At 43.8% G+C, this 22,374-nt stretch overlaps 1 protein-coding gene across 1 annotated transcript in view; it reads right to left on the reverse strand.

Moving 5' to 3' along the window:
* The window catches only part of RFFL (ring finger and FYVE like domain containing E3 ubiquitin protein ligase), a 47,264-nt gene extending 27,172 nt beyond the window's left edge, over window positions 1-20,092 (reverse strand). Inside the window, exon 1 of the mRNA XM_007446583.1 lies at window positions 19,993-20,092. Within this exon, the coding sequence (XP_007446645.1) occupies window positions 19,993-20,092 (100 nt within the window). The remainder of the gene's footprint in view (window positions 1-19,992) is intronic.
* Between the last annotated feature and the right edge of the window lie 2,282 nt (window positions 20,093-22,374).

Consider the following 22,374-nt stretch of genomic DNA (forward strand, 5'->3'; position numbering starts at 1 on the left):
GGAGAGAGCCACGAAATGGGAAAGCCCCGGAACCCAAAAAAAAAAAAAAAAAAAAAAAAAAAAAAAATTCCCACTCCTTGGGGAGGGGGAAGGGTAAGCTGGGACGAAGTGAGAGAGTGGCATGGACATATATACACTACCAAATGTAAAATAGACAGCTAGTGGGAAGCAGCCGCATAGCACAGGGAGATCAGCTCGGTGCTGTGTGTCCCCTTAGAGGGGTGGGATAGGGAGGGTGGGAGGGAGACGCAAGAGGGAAGGGATATGGGGATATATGTATATGTGTATCTGATTCACTTTGTTATAAAGCAGAAACTAACACAACATTGTAGAGCAATTATACTCCAATAAAGATGTTAAAAAAAAATTCCCACTCCTTACACGGTTAAAAGACCCCACGTATGCCACCAGCCCCGGCCCACTTCCCCAATTCATGTCCTGCTACTTTCCCGACCACTTACTAAGCTTCACGCCTTGTGAGCTTTCAGCTCTTCAAGGACACCAGGCTCCCTCCCGCCGCGGGGTCCCTGCACTTGCTCCCCTGCCGCTACTGCTCATTCTCATCCTCAGGCCTCTGCTCAAGCGTCACCTGTTTAGAGGAGTCCTCCCCAGTCACACACTCGCTCATTGCCCTTTCAGTTTCCTTTGGGAAAATGATCATAATCTGTAATTATATCTGTCTGTTTACAGTATAAACTCCAAGGGCAGGAACCTCATCTGTATCAATACAGCCCATGAGGCAAGTACTAGTTATCTCTGCTTAGGGCCCAAAGCATTTTGCCAATATTTACAGTGACATAAAGTGACTACGAAAAAGTTCTTTATCTAAAACAAAGGTAGCGGGACTTCCCGGGTGGCCCAGCGGTTCAAAATCCGCCTGCCAATGCAGGGGACAGAGGTTCAAGCCCTGGTCCGGGAAGATCCCACATGCCGTGGAGCAACTAAGCCCGTGAGCCACAACTATTGAGCCTGCGTGCCACAACTACTGAAGCCAGCGCACCTAGAGCCCGTGCTCCGCAACGAGAAGCCACCGCAATGAGAAGGCCGCACACCTCAACAAAGAGTAGCCCCTGCTCACCGCAACTAGAGAAAGCCCACGCGCAGCAACAAAGACCCAAGGCAGCCATAAATAAATAAATAAATAAATAAATAAATAAACTTAAAAAACAAAGGTAGCTAACCTTGGGCAGGCTACTTAAGCTTTCTGAGTCCTGTATAAGACCTGTATAAGAGGGTAACACCTCCCCTGTTGGAAGGTTACTGTAGGGATGAGAAGTGCCTAACCTAACAAAGTGCCTAACCTACAGTAAGTGCTCCATAAATAGCAAAACAAAATAAATTATCATTAAACTATACGTTACAAGTCTAAAATGGCAACAGCTCAGCTGTTCAATAACAACTATTGACTGGCAAGCCCAAGGTCCCTCTCTCCCTCTGGTCGCACAGGGCCCGAGTTTCCTACCACCCAAGGGACAGGGCTGGATGGGGACTATGACACAGCTGATTACATCACCCACACAATAAAGACACAGTCATTATCTGAAGAACTCACCTGAAATTTAAAATCGTCTCTCAACTTGGAAGGTTGCTTATTTTTTAAAAGAAGTTAGTCTGGAAAGAAACTTGAACTCCCTCAAAACTCTTTAATGTAAAACAGAATCTCAGAGCCGCAACTGGAATTTTCCAGGAAAGCTGCCTGAGGGGTCCACCTCAGAGGGGGAAGATTTAAAATGCTGGTGACAACACAATGAGCATAAAATAGGGTGACTGTGGCATTTGTAAGTAAGGCAACTGCCAGAGTCAACCATACTACAGACGGGTCTCCCTTGCCAGGTGTGGGACAAGGAAGCATGTTCTCTGTGGTACTGAGATTATTTCTGAGATATTTATTTTAGAATGAAGAACTCAGAACACCTAAGTCACAGAGGAGACAAGTATATTGTGGAACTTTAGAAAACTTTAGAACCCCAAGGCCTGAATTAGAACAACAGCCCTGCTGGGGTAGTGTATAGGCTGGACATAAACAGGGGAGCTTTCTCAAAGCTGGAGCATTCCCAAAGGCTTTAAAGCCTAATGGATGTTTTCCATCGTCCAACGCAGTCCTTTAGATGTGGGTAATGGATAATGTATCGTTCCTAGATAAGAATTTTCTTTTAGGGCTAAATTTTTAGAAAATGGAACAGTAAAAAAATATATATTAAAACAATAAAGTTCCCAAATATGTTTTACTTTGGTTTTCGATTCCGTCAGACTTGACCTTAAATCCTGGCCCTAACAGTGAGTCACTGAAGGAGCTTGAGAAAGTTGCCTCTCTGAGCTTCACTGTAACAGGAAGACACTTACCTGCGTCCCCCAGGCTGGACACAGAGTTGGCGCTCAGTATGGAGAGAGCAGCCTTACTGGGCTTTCCAGTTTTACATAAGGGGTGGAAGGCAGTACTAGACGTTCAGTAAACAGTAGGCACTAGACTAAGGCACGGGACCAACGAGGATTGCCTCTCTCCAGAGCTCCATTCACACTGAGACGTGTGGGAAGACTTCAGAGACACTGGGGCCTGGCTCCTCTCTCCTCCCACCCCTGCGTTACACTTCTATACAAATGTTCAAAGCTTCGGGTGAGAGAGAGGATCTCCTGTGCTGGTATTTCAGGCACAGGCAAGGGGAAAACTGGGGGAGTTATTCAGACTCTGGGGTCCTGAAGCCCTTTCTCAGATGATCCTAGAAATTTTTATTTTTTAAGGAAAAAGCAAAATCACTACAAAACACCTAACATGTGCCAAGTGAGTTGTTACATGTCCATCTACTGTCTCGTTTAATACAGTAATGCTGCCTCCAAACTCAGAATTTAAATGGTTATTTTGTAAATGAAGAGGCTGGACCTCAAGAGGGTTGGGTAACCACAGCAGGGTCACACAACTAGAGGGCGATGGGACGTAAGTCCAGGTCCTTCGAGTCATTTGTGGTCCTCCAGAAAGAGGTGGCTGCTTTCAGCATCCACATGCCCCACCCTCAGCACCAGTGCTTCAAGGGCCTGTGCGCTGGGAGAGCAAGGTTAACGGACCGACTGGGAGAAGACCAGGGAAAGCGCCTGAAGCGGCCAGCGGTGGGGAGCGCTTCTTACTGGTTCCTGCTCCCTTCTAGGGACGCCCAAAGGGGTACCTACCCGCCAAGCCAACCTTCAACACTTGAGGACCTTGTGAAAGGCACCATACACAGAAAAGCCATTCCTGGGAATCCAGAATTTTAGTTTACACATCCAGAAAGGCATCTGCATTTCCTACTTCCTACAACCTCAGGGTACCAGTGCTCCAGACAGATGCCCACTTCCTAGAGGTAAAGCCCTTCTGCGATATTTGGGATCCGTTTCAGTTTCTATTCTTGCCCACCTGTGTTGGTCCAGTGGAGGAGAGAGGGGTTTCTGACTTAATTGTCTCAAGTACAACTAATGCTCTATTAGCCCCCTTTTAAGAAATGTTTTCACTGGTAACCATTAAATAATAATGAAAATCCTAAATGTCCATCGACAGATGAATGGATAAAGAAGATGTGGCACATATACACAATGGAATGTTACTCAGCCATAAAAAGGAACGAAATTGAGTTATTTGTAATGAGGTGGATGGCCCTAGAGTCTGTCATACAGAGTGAAGTAAGTCAGAAAAACAAATACCGTATACTAACGCACATATATGGAATCTAAAAAAAAGGTACTGATGAACCTAGTGGCAGGACAGGAATAAAGACGCAAATGTAGAGAAGGGACTTGACACCGGGCGGGAAGGGGAAGCTGGGACAAAGTGAGAGAGTGGTATGGACATACATACACTACCAAATGTAAAATAGATAGCTAGTGGGAAGCAGCCGCATAGCACAGGGAGATTAGCTCGGTGCTTTGTGACCACCTAGAGGGGTGGGATAGGGAGGGTGGGAGGGAGGCTCAAGAGGGAGGGGATATGGGGATATACGTATACTTATTAGCTGATTCACTTTGCTGTGCACAGAAACGGACACACCACCGTAAAGCAATTATACTCCAATAAAGATATAAAAATAATAATAATGAAAGTCAATCATCAGAGCTCAGGGCCCCACCCTCCTTGCTCTCAGCTCCAGCTACCCTGCTATGCCTCAGTTCCCAATTGCCAAGCTTACTGTGGCCTCAGGAACCTTCCTCCAGATCCTCTCTCAGCCTCGACCCCTGCTCCCACCCCACCTCCTTCGTGTGGCACCTACTTCCTCAGCAAAACCTTCTGGGCCCTGTCTGTGCTCTCATAGCATCTTGAACACCTCCGGATAACTGTCATTCATTCATCTGCTCAGCCCTCTTCCTGCCACTGGCGATTCCAAAAGGAACAAAACCAGGCAAGGTCCCCGCGTAGCGTGGCATGGCGAGTGCATTCTAAGGGGATGAGTGTTCTGGCAGGACCGCATTTAAGCAACCATTTAACAATTCGTATGATTCTTTCTAAAGTATTCTTCTCCAGTGATTAGGGAGCAGAAGGTGAAACAGAAAACAAGAGCAAGTCATTTTACAGCTTTATTTCCAACCTCAGTGCCAGGCAAACGTGATCACCAGGTATTTGTTGAAATCTTACTAATGATAACAGCATTAGTGCTTTAAAAACTGGGGGGAGGGACAGACATTCATTCTTGAAAACTCCACAACTGTGATTCCAGGGTGATGAGCAAATTACGGGTTTTAAACCCACAGAACCACAGCAATCCTTTTAAGGAAAGATGTCATAGTAACACTGCCTACCTCACACATGCTGAAAATAATTTAAGCGTCTGCTAAGATTGCTTGAAAAAGAAGGAACAGGAACAGGAACAGACTGACCTGCTAAAAGTAATAGAAAAATGTTAACGATTGTCAGTTCTTACAGCATTAAAAAGCCAGAAAGGGAGCGCCTCAAAGATGTACAAGATTGTCAGTCACTTCCATCCCTCGCCTGCATCAAAAGGCACAGAAGGCATCAGGGCCCTCCTGGAGGCTGTGGTTTGAAATGGTGCTGCGATGAAACTGCAAAGAATACAAATAAAGATGAAAACAGCAAACGGAGAAGCAAGAGAACAGAGAAAAGAAATGCTGGAAATCAAACAGACAGACCTCAACCAGATAGACAGGTCCAAGCAGAGCTTTGCCTGTGGCTACTAGGCGCACAGCCCCAAGCCAGGTGGGAGAGAAACAGGACAAAGGCTGTGAGAACCAGAACAGCAGAGGGCCTCAGGGCATAGAGTGTTACAAAGACAACATGAAGAAGGGGAAAAGGAGAGAGATTTCTACTTTGCACCAGTAACAAATGAGCTCTTTTTTCCTGCAGTGGTAACTGTTGTAAACAACTGAAAAACATACTTAATAAACACAAATTATAAATGTTCCTGGAAACTCCCTGCTTCCAACTAGTCCATGACAAATATCTGCAGAGGGACCTCAGCATCTGCTCTGAAGTTCAGGGGAAAGTAATTCTAACCAATGGGGGTGTGCCAAAGTATCACCCTCGGGGTCTGACCAATTAAATGGCTGCTTCTTTGTGTGGCATTTAGGAGAGATGACAGATTGAACAGTGCAGCAGAGAAACCTACACATTTAATTGCAGCCCAGGCATTCTGCCCCAAAGGGCAAGTCAATCAGGGAAGAAAGCAGTGCAGAGTGAAGTCTTCTAACAACACTGAAAACAGAATAAACGGACCTGCAGTTTAATTATCCCGAGATCCTTCTTCCATCAAAACTGATGACAAAGCCCCTCAAGAATAAAAAGACTGATCCTCCTCGTACTCTTCTACAGGGAACAGGATTTACCAGATAAGCTTGTCTGGACCTTCTGATTGAAGAAGCTGCTTTCAGTAGACACTATGACAGTGACTGACAAATGGGTAACCATGATAAAAAAACGTTCAAGGAGACAGGAACTAGGTAAGAGGGTTTGTGGTACTCCTTACCCTAGGAAAAGGCAGTGCTTCAGGACGGGGAGTCTGCCTAGGATCAAAATGATGTTCTTTATGTAGCCAAATGTACTGGGTGTGGAAGGAACAAAGACTCTAGATTTTGGTGCTATTTAATCCCTTTAATTTCCTCAAAAACAACAGAACCCGCCTGCTTCACTGAAAATGGTAATTGAAAGAATTAAAATAACAAGCATTTCTACAGCTTAGCACATAATAGGTGCCCAGAAAAGTTGGCTATAAATAATTTTAAGAAAATCTTTTTTAAGGTTCTTTAATGTGACAATTTATCTGCTCTATCCTCTATTTAAAAAAACAAAACAAAAAACAAACAAACAAAAAACGCTGATACCTTTAACCAGGCTCCATCTAGTTTTCCAAAGATCCTCCAAGAACTAAAAGACTCCAGGCCCCTCCCACCAGCTCTTAATTTTATAATGTCTGAAGAACTTTTCTGTGAGGTGGTCAGAAGTGGTTTCTCCACAATGCAGCCCTAGGCTGTTTCTTTCCAATTCTACTCCACTGCTAATAAATTTGTCACTTTTCCTGCAGCCCAGACAGCTTAGACTGTCCCTTAGCTCCTCAACCCCTCTTGTTCACCAAATTCAGAGAATGGAACATTCTAGGCCCTACCTGGTGCTCCGTAACTATTTGCACTGCACTGAAGTCAGATGGGATTTGGGGATAAATCCAGACTAACCCCTTCCTCCCAAAGACCTTTGGGCTTGGTTTGATGTTTGACCTCAATCTGAAAATTATGCTGACTTTCTGTTTTCTGCTCCTGCCAGGATATGATATGCCCAGTATCTATCCCAAGAAGCAGAAATGGAAATTTCTAGTTCACCCAATACCACAAAGAAAACCTTTATATTCACACCATATTATCTCCTCGTGAAGAACACCTGTGCTTACCAGGTCTTCAGGTTTTATTCTTTGCCTATATATCCACAACACAGTGCAAACTGCCTCATATTCACCACTCCTTGACAGATCCAAGAAAAAAAGCCACCTGTGCTGATACCCGGAAGAACTGCTGTTTTCAGGGATGTTGTGATGTGCTGTTACTTCACCCATTCGCTCCTGGAATTATAAAGTGGCAGAGGATAGTATCCTTTGCAATGGGGCAGGGGCACGGGATGCACAAAAAAACATTACCCAAACCTTTACCTGCCCCGTACTCATTAGTTTATGGTTTGAGACCATCATTGCTCTGAAATAACTCAAGCAGTTATAATAATCCACAAAGACCCCAAGGTTACTCCCTAATAGACATAATAAAGCAGATTTCACAGTGGCAAGCAAGAAAGAATGGCGGGGGGTAGGGGTGGGGTCCAGAAAACAGGGGTTCCAAAGATTGTTTACCGGCTGGGTACCACCCCACCCCAAGCAAATTACTTAATCTTCTCCAGAAACTCACCTAGGTACAAAACAGTTCAGCAGTTGCCATTAGATCCAGCCTCCACGACGGAGGAAAATTTCAAAGGCTAAAAAGACCCCAGGGTCACTTGTGAACTACCTTGCTCAGGAAACACTCAAAAGTTGGGCTAGAAATCCTGGAATTCAATAAAAGGAAAGTGTAATTTAAAAGGCTAGTGAATTAGAGGCTAAAATTTCCTATCGTTATTAAAAAATAAATAAGCAAGCACAGCTTGAATCCCGCATCTACCAAAGGTAACAGACTAGCAGTCAATTCAGGGGTTTCATTTTATAAAATATACGGATGCAATATGGTGTAAACTAGGAAACACCACCACGTATCAGGAAGAAAGAATGACCTGATCCCCAAAAGAAAGATCTGCACCTGTATAAAGGCAAGCGCAGTAAAGGTCTTGTTGCTTTATCTCCTTTTCAAACCAGAAGCAGACACTTCTTCAGCCAAGCTCAATTATTAGAAGTCTTGAGTTATTAACCACACCAAGTTTCAAAACACAGGCATACAAGTTACAGTAAAGACAAGCACATCCTGTTTGCACTTGACTTCCTGTTCTGGGCTGTCTGATCTCTTTAGAGGGCTGCTCCCTAGCCTCAAATAGGTAACCTTTCACATCTGCCAACCACTGGTTCACTGGACAGTATTTCAGTGACAACAAAATGCATAGTTCCACGAGTCAGGTAAAAGATGCACCTAAAAAGGACCAAAAACCAATCATGAGCCTCTAAGACACTTTCTGGATTTCCCATGCTTCATACTGACATCTGACCTACAGTAAACAATAAAAACTTAATACAAATAGTGCTGAGATAAGAAAATTAAGCCTGGAACAAAATTTGGAATATGAGGGCTGGGAAAAAGAGCAAGAAAAATTGGAAATGTTTTTATTATTAAATGTTGGCCTCCTTTCAAATGTAGAAGGAATAGATCTCTGTCAGCCAGTCCCCAGTGAGCAGATCCCCAGAAGGGAACCACGCAGAGAGATCACAGCAGTTAACAGGGCCCTTCTGGTGAACACTGTCCCCAATCCAACCTGCTACCAACCTCAGTCTACTTTTCAGCACTGCAAAAGCCTTCAGTTTAGAGACCTGAAGCCTCCACTTCAAGCCAAACTTCCATTGTTTTCAAAGAGGTAGTGGTTCTTCCAAGCCACATTCAGTGTTGGGAATAAACACTGGGCAACGAATATCCCAGTTTTTATGCACAAGTTATTTAGCCTCTTTGGGTCCGCTTTCTCATCTGGAAAATAGGAGGGTTGCACTACCCTAATCTCTAATGTTTCTTCCAGCTGTAGAAGAAATGCAGGAATCTAACAGTAACAGTTAGCAGAAGATGCTATGGCTTCCTGCTTTCCTTCGCTCAAATAAGATGCCTCCTCTAACATCCCACATCCTGCAGTGTGAATCTACCTTGATCTGCTTCCCAAGCACCCAAGGATTTTTTTTCCCTTTCCCTTGAAATGTGGATCAGAAAGTTTCCCAATTGAAAGCAATATACTAACAAACCTTGAAGACTCTTCTTTACACGTGGTCTTTTTATTAAGATGGTAATGTAATCTACCACTTGGTTCTCATGCTGGTCATATGATTCCTGGAGTGAATAGACCCACAAAGGATGGAGAAAATTGACCAGCAACATGTGGTACTCCCTCCCACACAGTGACTGCTAATGGGGAAAGAATGAGGCAAATCTGGGTAAGAAAAGGGAGTGGCGAAGACGAGTTTGATGAGTCAGTGCAAAAAAAGAAATAAGAAAAGGAAATGGAAAAGGAAGAAGGGAAGCAAACAAGAGGGAAAAATATCTAAACCAGTGAGTAAAAACTTAAATCTGAAATTCTGTTATCCATTCATCCAATAGCTATCCAATGTCTACTATGTGCAGGGAATGGAACTAGACTCTAGAGGAGATACAAAGGTCAACCAGATAGCTCTGCTCAATGAATTTATGGTCTAGTAGGAGAGATAAAGGCATGTACACAAACAGTTGAAATATATGGCAGAAAGTGTGCTGTGCCATAAAGGAGACATAAGAGAATCCTCCACTGTGAGACTCAGAGGAGGAAATGATTACTCCCAGTGAGGGATCAGAGAAGGCTTCATAGGAAGAATGACATTTCAAGCCAAAAACACAACAGAAACAAGGGCACGCAAGTAGGAAATCAAGGACATATCGTTTCAGTAAGTAACTAGATTTAACTTGAGACATAAGTGGGCATGAAGGGAGAGATGGTAATAATAATAGCTAACGATCCAGAGAGCCATGGCTAAATTGGATAGCTGGATTGGAGCCAGACTGAGTATTCCAAAATCAGACTCAGAATTTGAACTTAAATCCAGTGGGGAAGGAAGGGGAGCGGGGCGGTGGGGAGGGAGGTTGACAAGTTAGGAGCTGGAGGAATCTCATAACTTAACCCATAAAATTAAGGTAATAAGATCAACACAAAATCAATGTGTGAAGATACACAGAGTCCCTCCAAAGAGACACAATGTCTTCCAAACCAAAAGCAAGAAGAGAAGAGGAAAAAAAGGCTTGGATGATGGCATTAATATATTTAAACAAAGAATGTGACCACATCAAAGTGTGGTCAAAAAAGAAACTTAGAAAAATGTAGAAAAAATAGAGGGGGCCACATTGACTCCAGAATCACCCAAGGCAGAGAAACACTGCAGCGAGGCGACATGCCACCTTCTCTGTGATGGGACAAGGTTCCTTCATGAAGCTTAAATGGGAACAGCATATAGTAGCAGTTAGGGGTATATGGGTTCTTGGAGTCAGAGGGACTTGGTTCCAATCTCAGTTCAGCCTCCTACTAGGTTGGACAGAGCCTTGGTTTTCTCATTTGAAAACTGAGGATAATTGTGCCTACTTTGCAGGAGGACCACTGGGAGAATTAAATGTCCTACTGTATGCAAAGCACTTAGTGCGATACCTGGCATACAGCGAGCAATCAATAATCTTAGCCTTGGGCTTCCCTGGTGGCGCACTGGTTGAGAGTCTGCCTGCCGATGCAGGGGACACGGGTTCGTGCCCCGGGCTGGGAGGATCCCACATGCCGCAGAGCGGCTGGGCCTGTGAGCCATGGCCGCTGAGCCTGTGCGTCCGGAGCCTGTGCCCCGCAACGGGAGAGGCCACGGTGGTGAGAGGCCCGCGTATGGCAAAAAAATAAATAAATAAAAAATAAAATAATCTTAGCCTTTTTGTAACTGTGTTCTCTCCTACCAACTATCCTGTTACATTATTCCATGCTCACGAAAGCTAGCTTGATATTATTAAATTTCATTTTTCAGATCTCTTGATATTTAACAGCAATGTCCTAGCAAAATCCAGGATCCAGTCAACAGGAAAGGAATCCACTCTAAAATAAAAATTGGCGTTCCACTCTGAGCACAGTCACTCAAGTCTGAACACGATCCTGTCTCCAAAAGACTGATCATTTCCAGGTACAAAGCAAAATCCATTAAGAAGAACCAGACCTGAAACATAGGGACCAAAATCCTCAGAGGTCTTCCTGAGAAGCTAGATGGCACCCAGCAGACCAGTCCTACCTGATGCCACCCTCAATCTACAATAAGCCAACGTGGATGATACTTTTCAATACTTCTCCTTACCTTCCACCTCTCTCATACCCTCCAATCATGCACTGTGGTGAAACACTTTATCTCCCTCTCTAACCTTCTACAGGTCAAAGATCCCATCTTGTCCATCTTTGCATTCTTTTTTTTGCCACATCCCAAAATACCCTGCATCAAACAGAACCACAATAAATATTTATCATAAGAATGAATTTCAAACACGACTTTTCTTAACAACACAATCCATTGTGATCTGCCATTGCTGCACCCTGAGGCCCTCTTCTGATTTACTGAATTCTTATTCTACACTTTTCTTCCCCTCCTTTCCTCAATCTCTCCATACCTGAGCTACCAAGTATTACAGAAAAATCACAAGTCTTTATTTACTGGGCTCCCAACAAATTAATACAACTGGGACCAAGCCATCAATGGGCTCAGAAATCTTTTATTCATCTCTAGTTGATGTCTCATAGCAACTTTCCAAAGAGCAGTGTTGTGCAGGATTTAGGACATAGGGCCTGGAGTTAGACACAACTCAAATTCTTCCTGTGTGATCTCAGTCGAGGTATTTGAGGTACTTAACTTCCTTAAACTTCATCTTCCAAATCTGTAAAAAGAAGTACCTAACTGAGGTAATTAACAACAGAGTAATAGCTCAAAAAAATTGGAACTGTTACTCTTAAGTAATCTTCCAAACCCTATCCCCTCTTCCACTCCTTCTTTGTCAGATAACTAGAAACCTCCTCTCCTACTTTACCAAAACAATTCAACTGGGCCCTGTCCACTTGAGAGGCAATGGTGGTGCAGTGGGGAACACTGGGGTCAGGAGTCCAGCTGGTGCCACAGACCAGATATGTGACCATGCGCTGATTGTTTCATTTGTGCCTCAGTGTCCTCAACTGCAAAACAGGTATTCTAATCTGTTCCTTGTAGAATCACTGTGAGAATTAAATGGAAAAATATGAAAGAGCAGTAAGCAGAAGAAGAAGGGGAAGAATAAGCGAGGTGATAAGGCTTTCAAGTGAAACAGACCCAGTTTCAAATTCCAGTTCCATCACTTAACTGGTTGTGTGACCTCAGACAAGTTAATTTCTCCAGACCTCAGTTTCTTATCTGTATAATGGGGGAAAATAACTTCACAGGGTTCTTAAGAGGTTTAAAACAATGTGCAGACTAACTGGCATGTTAATTTCCCACCCTTCTCTCTACCTCTTCTTTTCTTTCCATCTCAAAACCTCCCCTTTATTCACCGGGCCAGTAGAATCCACCATTTTTGACCATTAGTTAAAAAAAAAAATTAGTACATCTCCAATGTATCTATATTTAACAGCAAATTAGACAAGTACTACTACACAAATATACTGTGTTCTATATAAAGCAGAACACTAAAAAGAAATTTCAAAGGGTAACATAAAAATGTAGAAAAACTTAGCTCTAATAATTTCTTCCCATACCCCAAAGAAAGGTTCCATATGTCCCTAGAATTTGGAAATTCATTTTGGAGGTCACTACACTTTTATGGAAATTGGTTCAAGACAAAGATAAATAGAATAGAGTTGGTATAGCTCCTAGCACAGTGACTGGCACAGAGAAGATGCTCAGTGAACATTGGTCCATTACAGTTTTTAGAAAACCTGCCTCTACACACATACATCTCTGTACAAGTTTGCACAAAGTGAGCTCTCAGCTCGGTCTCCCTTTCTCTTCAATTCCCCCATAGAATAGCTGGTGCTCTGCTTCACTTCCATGTCACATACTTGTTCATGAACTGTGCTCCAATCTACTGAAAGCCCTTTCTCCAAGGTCACCAATGATCTTGTGATGGCTAAATGCACGGCTTTTTCCTACATCAAACCTTGACGACCTCCTTATATGCCGATGACCTATCTTCTTCCCTTTGATTCCCACTGAAAGTGCAATAGCTTGACTCTCCTTTAAAGACATATTTTCCTCCCTGTCCTTCCCTGGCTCCTCCTTTTGCCCCTTAAATATCTTCTAGGGCGCTGGACTAACCATTCTTCCTTTCCTTCTCTAGTGAATTCTACTGGTTTTACTTTTAAAATATATCCTGCAAACATCCCTCCTATGTCCACAGCCACACCCTGACTTATATGCCATTATCTTTCTCAAAAACTAGAGCAAACACCTCCTTACTGGCCCCCTCTTTGCCACTCTCTTTTCTCCACACAGTAGTCAGGGTAAACTTCTGTTTTAAAAACTATACTCTGCCTGAGTTCCCCGGTGGTCCAGGGGTTAGGATTCCAGGCTTTCACTGCTGTGGCCTGGGTTCAATACTTGGTGGGGGGGGCTTTCCCTGGTGGCGCAGTGGTTGAGAGCCTGCCTGCTAATGCAGGGAACATGGGTTCGAGCCCTGGTCTGGGAAGATCCCACATGCCGCGGAGCAACTAGGCCCGTGAGCCACAACTACTGAGCCTGCGCGTCTGGAGCCTGTGCTCCACAACAAGAGAGGCTGCGATGGTGAGAGGCCCATGCACCATGATGAAGAGTGGCCCCAGCTTGCCACAACTGGAGAAAGCCCTCGCACAGAAACGAAGACCCAACACAGCAAAAATAAATTAATAAACTCCTACCCCCAACATCTTAAAAAAAAAAAAAAAAAAACTTGGTGGGGGAACTGAGATCACGCAAGCCACGTGGCATGGCCAAAAAAAAAAATACACACACACACACACACACACACACACGCACACCTGTTACTCTCCTGCTTTAAACCCTTCAGTGGTTTCCCACCATGCCCTTTTGTAAAGCCGAGACTCACTACACGGCCCACAAAGGCCCCATGTGATGTGAGCCCTGCCTACCTCTTCTACTTTACCTCATGCCACAGCCCCCCCATCACCCTCTACCCCCCATTCACCTCACTCGAGGCCCTTGGTGGTCTCCTTTTATTTTGACTTCCTCAAAAAAAAAAAAATCATTTATTGCCCCCAAGGCCTGCACACTTGTGGTTCCTTTCCTGCCAGGAACATCCTCCACAGCTCTTCACAAAGCCAGCTCCTTATCCATCAGACTTCAGCTCACCTTCCCTACAGTGCAGTTGTCTGGCACACAGTGGAAGCTCGGTAAGTATCCGTTGAATGAATAGATTCCTCAGTCTTTGGAATCAATCTCAGGCTTCAGTTTTAGTAGTCATTTCCAAATTCCTGCTAGATATCCAGACTTTAAATCTAGCATACCAAAGACACTCAAAACCAAACCCTTCATCTTTCCCCAAACTAGTTTCCTCCAATCTTCTGAAATTATATGAGCAATATAACCCACACTTTCTGCTTCAGAAGTATGAATTTCCCATTCGTTTGCTCCACCTGCCCAAAATTCTGATCATCCATTAAAACCGAATTCAGGACTTCCCTGGTGGCACAGTGGTTAAGAATCCACCTGCCAATGCAGGGAACGCGGGTTCAAGCCCTGGTCCGGGAAGATCCCACATGCTGTGGAGCAACTAAGCCCATGCGCCACAACTACTGAGCCTGCGCACCACAACTACTGAAGCCCACACGCCTAGAGCCCGTGCTCCGCAACAAGAGAACCCACCGCAATAAGAAGCCTGAACACCACAACAAAGAGTAGCCCCCGCTTGCCACAACTAGAGAAAGCCCGTGCAGAGCAACGAAGACCCAATGCAGCCAAAATTAAATTAATTAATTAATTTTTAAAATATGTTTTAAAAAAACTCGAATTCAAATATCACTTCATTCATTCATGCTTTCAATCAACCACTTATTCATTCAACAGTTACTGAGTACCTTTTATGAGGCAGGCACTATGTTAAGATACTGGAAAGCAAAGCAGACGTATTTCTGTCTATTAAATATCAGTCAAATGATTACACAAATATTTAATTATAAACTAAAAATTGCTATGAAGGAAAAAGTGCTAGAAACTTTGAGAAAACATAAGCGAGGAATCAAGAAACACTCCTTTGGTGATGTGCTGACTGGATGAGATGTAACTTACACTAGGCAGCCTGGAAGGTGGAGCATGCCAGGCAGAGGTTTCGCCAAGTCCTGGAAGCAGGAGACCAGCAGGCCTATCTTTTTTTTTGGCCATGCCATGTGGCATGTGGGATCTTAATTCCCCCACCAGGGATCGAACCCGTGCCCTCTGCATTGGGAGCGCTGTCTTAACCACTGGACCACCAGGGAAGACCCCCAGCAGGCCTATCTTAAGGCACCTACCATTCTGCCTCATATATACCAGCTGGATCTGTCTTGTTCTGCCTCTCACCCCAGCCTCATTTTACTGATAGTTACCTAAAAGGACAAAGAATGTGTCAACATCCCCAGGAGATACTGATTCACAGGTCTAGTACCTAAGGAGTCTATGCTTGTAAAAAGCTCCCAGATGACTCTGATATGCAGCCAAGTTTGTAAACTATATGCCCAAACTACCTACTCAATAAATATATATTATTATCTCATTTAAAATCTCTAAGGTCAGTGTGGCAAATTGTTTCCAATATTGGCCACAATAATCCCAACCATGCAGCATGTCCTTTTGCAGTGTGACTTTGACACTCTACCCTGTAAGAGGTGGAGTCCATATCCCCTCCCCTTGGATGTGGGCTACACGCATGACTTACTTTAATCAAAAGAATGGGGCAGAAGTGTATGTATGACTTCCAGGCCTAGGCTTTAAGAGGCCCTGCAGCTGCTTTGTGGCCCCCTTGGAAGCCAACCACCATGTAAAGAAGCCCAGTCTAGATTAACGAGCGATGAGAGGCCATCTCTCCATGAGAGAGCTGGACCTCATGGAGGAGAACCAAAATGTCCCAGCCAACAGTTAGCACCCAGACTCCAGATACGTGAGTGAAGCCATGTTGGATCCTCCAATCCAATCGACATCACGTGGAACAAAGTAATATGGCCCTCGCCCCTGAATTACTAATCCACTGAATCACAGCAATAAAATGACTATCATTTGAAGCCACGAAAAGTTTTAGGGTGATCTGTTACACAGTAACAGATAACTGACACAGTCAGAAATTCAACACTCTTTTAGCAGTCATTCAAATGTTTCCCAACTTTGATGATCAAAAAACTCTTCCTTGGGACCTCCCTGGTGGCTCAGTGGTTAAGAATCCACCTGCCAATGCAGGGGACATGGGTTCGTGCCCTGGCCTGGGAAGATCCCACATGCCACGGAGCAACTAAGCCCGTGAGCCACAACTACTGAGCCTGCGCTCTAGAGCCCGTAAGCCACATATACTGAACCCACGTGCTGCAACTACTGAAGCCCGCACGCCTAGAGCCTGTGCTCCACAATAAGAGAAGCCACCACAATGAGAAGCCCGCGCACCGCAATGAAGAGTAGCCCCCTCTCGCCACAACTAGAGAAAGCCCACCTGAGCAACAAAGACCCAACGCAATGCAGCCAAAAAAATTTTTTTAATTAAAAAAAAGAAACTCTTCCTCATATTCATTAAAATCACTCCTCCCTCAATTTAAGCCCATTTCCTCTTAAATCTTTGAAATATAGGAAGACCAATTAATCAAAATCCCCAAGCAAAAACTATTCTTGTACTCAAAGATGGTAATCCCTTAGCTTTTCCTTCTCTAGGCTAAAATCTTTCTATTTTTTTTAAAATGTATAACAATAAGGAATTTTTTTTAACTTTTTAATCATTTTTATTCCTCTCTTAAGTTTGGGGGGACCAATATTGGATTCCACATGCCAGTATCTAACAGATGTTATGTCCCAGCCCTTATGGTTCATCTTTCTTATTTTACTTTTATTTAGTTATTTATTTATTTTTGCCACACAGCACAGCATGCGGGATCTTAGTTCCCCAACCAGGAATCGAACCCGTGCCCCCAGCAGTGGAAGCACAGAGTCCTAACCACTGGACCGCCAACGGAATTCCCTGGTTCACCTTTCTATAATCAAATTCCACAGTCCCCAATATGGCATGTTAGCCCCCCAGAAGTTGTGAATTACCCTACAAACTTAATCACTTATTAGAATTAATGTGAAACCCCTTCTTCTCTTAACACTCACCTTATTCCATTTTGTGGTGACTCCCTTCACTCATCAACCTGGTTTGACGCTCCACTATTGAGGTAGATTTTAACAAATTCTAGGTATCTGAAGCACAACAGAAAAGCTTGAGAGGCTGGAGTGGGCATACCATTCATGTCAATCAAGGTCTCCAACCACGGTCAAGGCCTCTCCAAGGCCAAGCAGGCTCTGAGTACCTCCTCCTTCCACCTCGAAGATAAAGTGGCCTTGCAAAAGACAAGACCTTTAGCACTCACCTACTGAGCAAAGGCACCTTTTCTGTAGAACCCAACAAGGTATATTTATCTACAAAGAGACAAACCAGGTGCTTACAGCAGTGTAAAAACATGTTTTCCCTCTGAGTCTTACCAGAATGTATGCTTCAATGTCAGAAGTAGCTTTACAATAACGGATAAAATAGGGATACCAAAGCCTACCCAACACAGGGTACTGTAGGTATCAAATAAAATGATACAAGGGAATAATTTTGTAAGGTACTATACTACATTAGGTGATGGTCTAGAACTAGGTTTCAGGAAGTCCTATAAATCTTCAAATTAACTTTGGATGATTACCTGATGGTTTCAGGTGACATATACAGAATAGGCACCATGGGCTCAAGTTCATCAAACAAGAACCAAAAACATGCCATCTAACTAGAAAGCTTATGGATTTTCTAATACTGCCAAGACTAATAAAGATGTTTAGACTAGTGGTCTGACCCTGGAGACCCACTTTAGCCACTGTCTAATGGTGCTGAGCTCTAGGTCAAGGACCAGGTCCAGTGAAGGAATTCAACAGTCTAGTGGAAGAGACAGACACTGCTGTGGAAGTCCAAATAAGGAAGAATAACTACCGGAGGAAGTCAGGGAAGGACTCACATATGAACTAAGTCTCCTGGGGATGAGCACTTTGCCTGTCAGAGAGGAGGGGGAACCACCAGGAAACGGCACAGTGTCCTAAAAGGACGTGGTATAACCAGGGACTGGAAAAATGAAGAGTTCAGTGAGGTTGGAGAGGAGAGAAATGGCTGGGAAAAGGAGAGGGAGATAAAATGAGTAACAGGTAGGATAGGGTCAAATTATGAAGGACTTTCCCAATCCAGCTAAGTAGGAAACAGAACAAATGGCACTCTGAAACGTTGCGAATGAAAAGATTAGATTTGGCCTTTAGGAACATAACTTTGGCAACAACAATGAGAGGTTGGAGCAGAGAAGGATCTATGGTGCAGTGACAAAAGCACAATCAAGATTTGATAAGGCTTTGAATCAGAAGTTACAAACTCAAATTCCTGGAGGCAAAGTAAGTCAAATGTGACATCTTCGTTGTGTAACATCTGGGAGAATGGTGATGATCTGTGATCTTGGAAGAATGCAGGCCCCGCCTAAAAGTCTTCACACATAAAATTTTAAGCCATTGGGCTGGTTAAACAAAATATCTAGTTTTTGACCTATGATAAATTAAAGCAATACAGTGGGAATGAAGAAAAGACACACATCAAACAGTACGCCAATATAATCAAGAGGGTTTAGCAACCATAGATTTATCATATTTAGAGATGTGAGGCATAAAAAGAATGAAGAGGAAGATTTGGTAGACATAATTAACAGAGTTCAAACATACAGCAATACAAGCAGATAACATACTGGGTAGTGGAGATAATGACTTGTTATGTACGTGTTGAACTTAAGAAAAACCTGGTAGGTTTGTGAAGTTGGACAAAGCTTGTCAAGATTTGTCAAGTTGGAAATAAGGATCTGAGGTTTGGGAGAGACAGCTGGGCTGGTAAAACATACTGAGGATGGCTGAATTCATGGACATATTTGAGATCCTTAGAGGAAGGGGCTGGGAAAAGAGTGAAAAGAAACCCAAGACAAAGCCCTGGAGCATCTCGACACTTATGGGATAATCAAAAGAAAATGAGAATAAATAATGGAAGGATACTCGCCACAGAAAGAAGGCTGCTGGGGAAAAAAAAAGAATGGTTCAATACTGCCAAATGCTAGGCAGAGATTAAGTAAGATGGAAGCTGAAATCAGGACCAGAATACTGGGCCTGGAAATCAGGAGTCTACTTGTAATCTTCAGGAAAACAGGAAGAGGGTAATGGGGGTAGAAGCCAAAATAACAAAATAACAAAGAGCTGCTAAGAGGATCCGAGTTGAGGTAGTACAGTGGAGGCTCGTGCTCATTCTACCGTTACTAAGGACCTACTATGTGCCAAGTACGATGGATATAATTCTAACAAAACAGGTGTTGCTTCTCAATCTAGTCCACGATCGAGGAGACACAGGATGCTCCTGAGTACTCATCCAGTCTTGGTGAGTAAGAAGAGATTTCATGGAAGAAGTGATTTTCAGGCTCCAGCCAGCTAAGCCAGTTGGCCAGGTTAAGCTGGGGCAGGGTGTCTCAGAGAAGGCTTGCCTGTGCAAAGGCCTGAAGTAGAGTGAACGTGGACCACCTGGGGGTAATTGTAAGGCACAGGAAAGAGCAAACTTTAAGGAGGGTTACTGCCTGGTGCTGAGGCTGAAGATTTCAGAAGTTTACAGGTGAAGAGCAGGAAGGAGATAGGGCGGCAGTCTGAACAGAATGAGGGGAGGGTCTTCATAACACCTCAGAAACTCACTGGTAAGACAGTGCTTTCTACAATTCAGGAGTCACAATTATTAAGCAGAAAAGCAAATATGTTTGCCCCTCTATCTTCCTTTAACAATGGTTTAGTATGAATAAACTATTTCTCACAAGACACAGAAAGAATAGAGACTACAACAGCAAAAGATGGATAAAGCTGTAAACCTGTTCGATTTCTCTAAGGTTTATATAATAAACGGTCTTATTAGGTCCAAAACCACATCCAGATCCCAAAGGAAATGAAACTTTTCCCCTAACATCCCCTCCAAAGAGTTGAAGGACTTTCAGATACCCAAATTGATAACACGTTGACTCACTTCTAAAGACTAAGGCTCTTCCCAGTTTCTGCATCAGCTCAATCTAGCTCAAGACACTAAGAGAAAACAGTCTGGGGTTACCTGATTTTGCCTGTTTCAAAACATGGCCAGGGCAGAAAGCAAGCTGCCTCCGGTTCCTGCCGCTGCTGAGGTCCTTGGAGCTGGGTTCAGATGAGATCATCTCAGGAACCAACAGCAGCGGCTTTCAGGCAGTGAATGGTGCTGCCTGGGGACGTATCTTTGGTAAGCAAGATTGCAACAGAGCAGGCGGTTTACCCAGGGCAGTGCTGACTCACGCCAGGCAAAACTCATTTCCCAAACAACTCAGCCTGAGCCAACCGCAATCGACTGCAACCTAGAAAAGAAGAGGTGCCCCACTGATTTTTCTTTTAAATCGAAAGCTGATTACTGGGGGCAGGTGAACCTCGTTCCCCGGCTGCTGGTCACCTAGAAAAGCTCCAGTGGTCAGTCACCTTCTGAAATATCACCTGAAAACAGCCTGGGGCTCAGGACAGAACGATTACTGAAGGTAGCAGGTCCATGAGCTCTGGAGATTTCCCCAAGAGGCTGATAAAGAAGTCACTTTGCATTTACAAATTAGAACATCTGGGTGAGAGGATGCCCAGTCATGGGGGGACCTGCCCAGTCATGGCTAGCTGGTCAAATCATTAGGGTGAATTCTGTCAGCTCTGACCAGGCTCACTGTTCTTCTTCCCCACCAGGCTTTCTCTGACCTTTCTGTTTCCTTAGACAACTCATGTTCTCTAATTAACACAGATACATAGGAGGGTTTTGTTTGTTTAATCAGCTGCCACATTCTCTATGCTAAAGCTAAGTTATCCACCATCACACCTACTAGATGTTTAAGGAACATAGGAGTCTGTGAAAATCACATTAACACTTACTTTTGAAAAATCCTTAAATTTATGTCAATTCTCATTTATTGGCCAGCTTATTAAAAAATCGATTCTAGGGCTTCCCTGGTGGCGCAGTGGTTGAGAATCTGCCTGCTAATGAAGGGCACACAGGTTCGAGCCCTGGTATGGGAAGATCTCATGTGCCGCGGAGCAACTAGGCCCGTGGGCCACAACTACTGAGCCTGCGCGTCTGGAGCCTGTGCTCCGCAACAAGAGAGGCCGCGATAGTGAGAGGCCCGCGCACCGCGATGAAGAGTGGCCCCCGCTTGCCGCAACTGGAGAAAGCCCTCGCACAGAAACGAAGACCCAACACAGCCAAAAATAAATTAATTAATTTTTTTAAAAAAGTAACAAATGTTCAAGTATAATTGGTGTCTTTAAAAAAAGAAATCGGGGCTTCCCTGGTGGCGCAGTGCTTGAGAGTCCGCCTGCCGATGCAGGAGACGCGGGTTCGTGCCCCGTTTCGGGAAGATCCCACATGCCGCGGAGCGGCTGGGCCCGTGAGCCATGGCCGCTGAGCCTGCGCGTCCGGAGCCTGTGCTCCGCAAATGGGAGAGGCCACAACAGTGAGAGGCCCGCATAACGCAAGGAAAAAAAAAAAAAAAAAAAAAAAAGAAATCGATTCTAGAATGACTGGCTCATCAACAGCTATTAATTATTATTGAATTTGCCCTGACAGGCTAGAACTGACAATGGTGCTAGACAAAGAAAACAAAAGATTAAGTCCTTGCTTCCTCCATGTTTTCATTCTACAAGAATGAAACTAAAGTTCATATCAGATCCTTCTGTTCCCTGCTCAAAATTTCCCATGGTCATCAGCTATTCCTTAGCATGGGCATTCAAGGCCACCACACCTAGCCTTGTTCATCCTGTCAGGTAGGTCTCTCAAGGCATCAACTCCGGATGTAGCTGCCAATCCAGCGTGTCATTCAATAAATGTTAGGATTCGTTCAAATGTACATGCAGATTGTCAGAATGCGGGTTTAAAAACTATGCTATTTAATTCTATTCCTTTTCACGGGGCTAGTTTTAAAAAAAAAGTTATTTTATCCAACTCAATGCCCCTTAATTACATTATTCCAACAGGATAACCACACTGGCCTTTTAGAAGGTTTTATAAAATGTTCCCTCTTTCACTGCCTCCCCTTCAGTGTTTTCCTATCCAGAAAATAGCTGTGTTTAAAGAAGTTTTCCTACAGTAAGTGTTAATTAGTCTTTTTCAAATGATAAAAGCATCTTTAGAGCAGTTGATAACCATTATCTCACAGACCACACTTTAAAAAATATTTCTGTAGTTGATGATAAGTCACAAACATCCTAATATAGAGCAACTCTCAAGGTACATACAGTAGAGACAAATACGGAAACAAAAATAGAATACTGTTCAAAGCTTCTGACTCATTCTATATTAGTAAACTTTAAATGAGGAAGAGAAAATCCAGATGGTACTGTGCCCAGGAAGTAAATGTAAATGAGGCAAAGCGCAACAGAAGCATCAGAACTTCCTAATTCTGCTAAGATAAGCACCACTCAGCAGGTGAGGAGG

Source organism: Lipotes vexillifer, unplaced genomic scaffold (genome assembly GCF_000442215.2).
Source record: "Lipotes vexillifer unplaced genomic scaffold, Lipotes_vexillifer_v1.1 scaffold572, whole genome shotgun sequence".
Classification (NCBI taxonomy): Eukaryota; Metazoa; Chordata; class Mammalia; order Artiodactyla; family Lipotidae; genus Lipotes; species Lipotes vexillifer.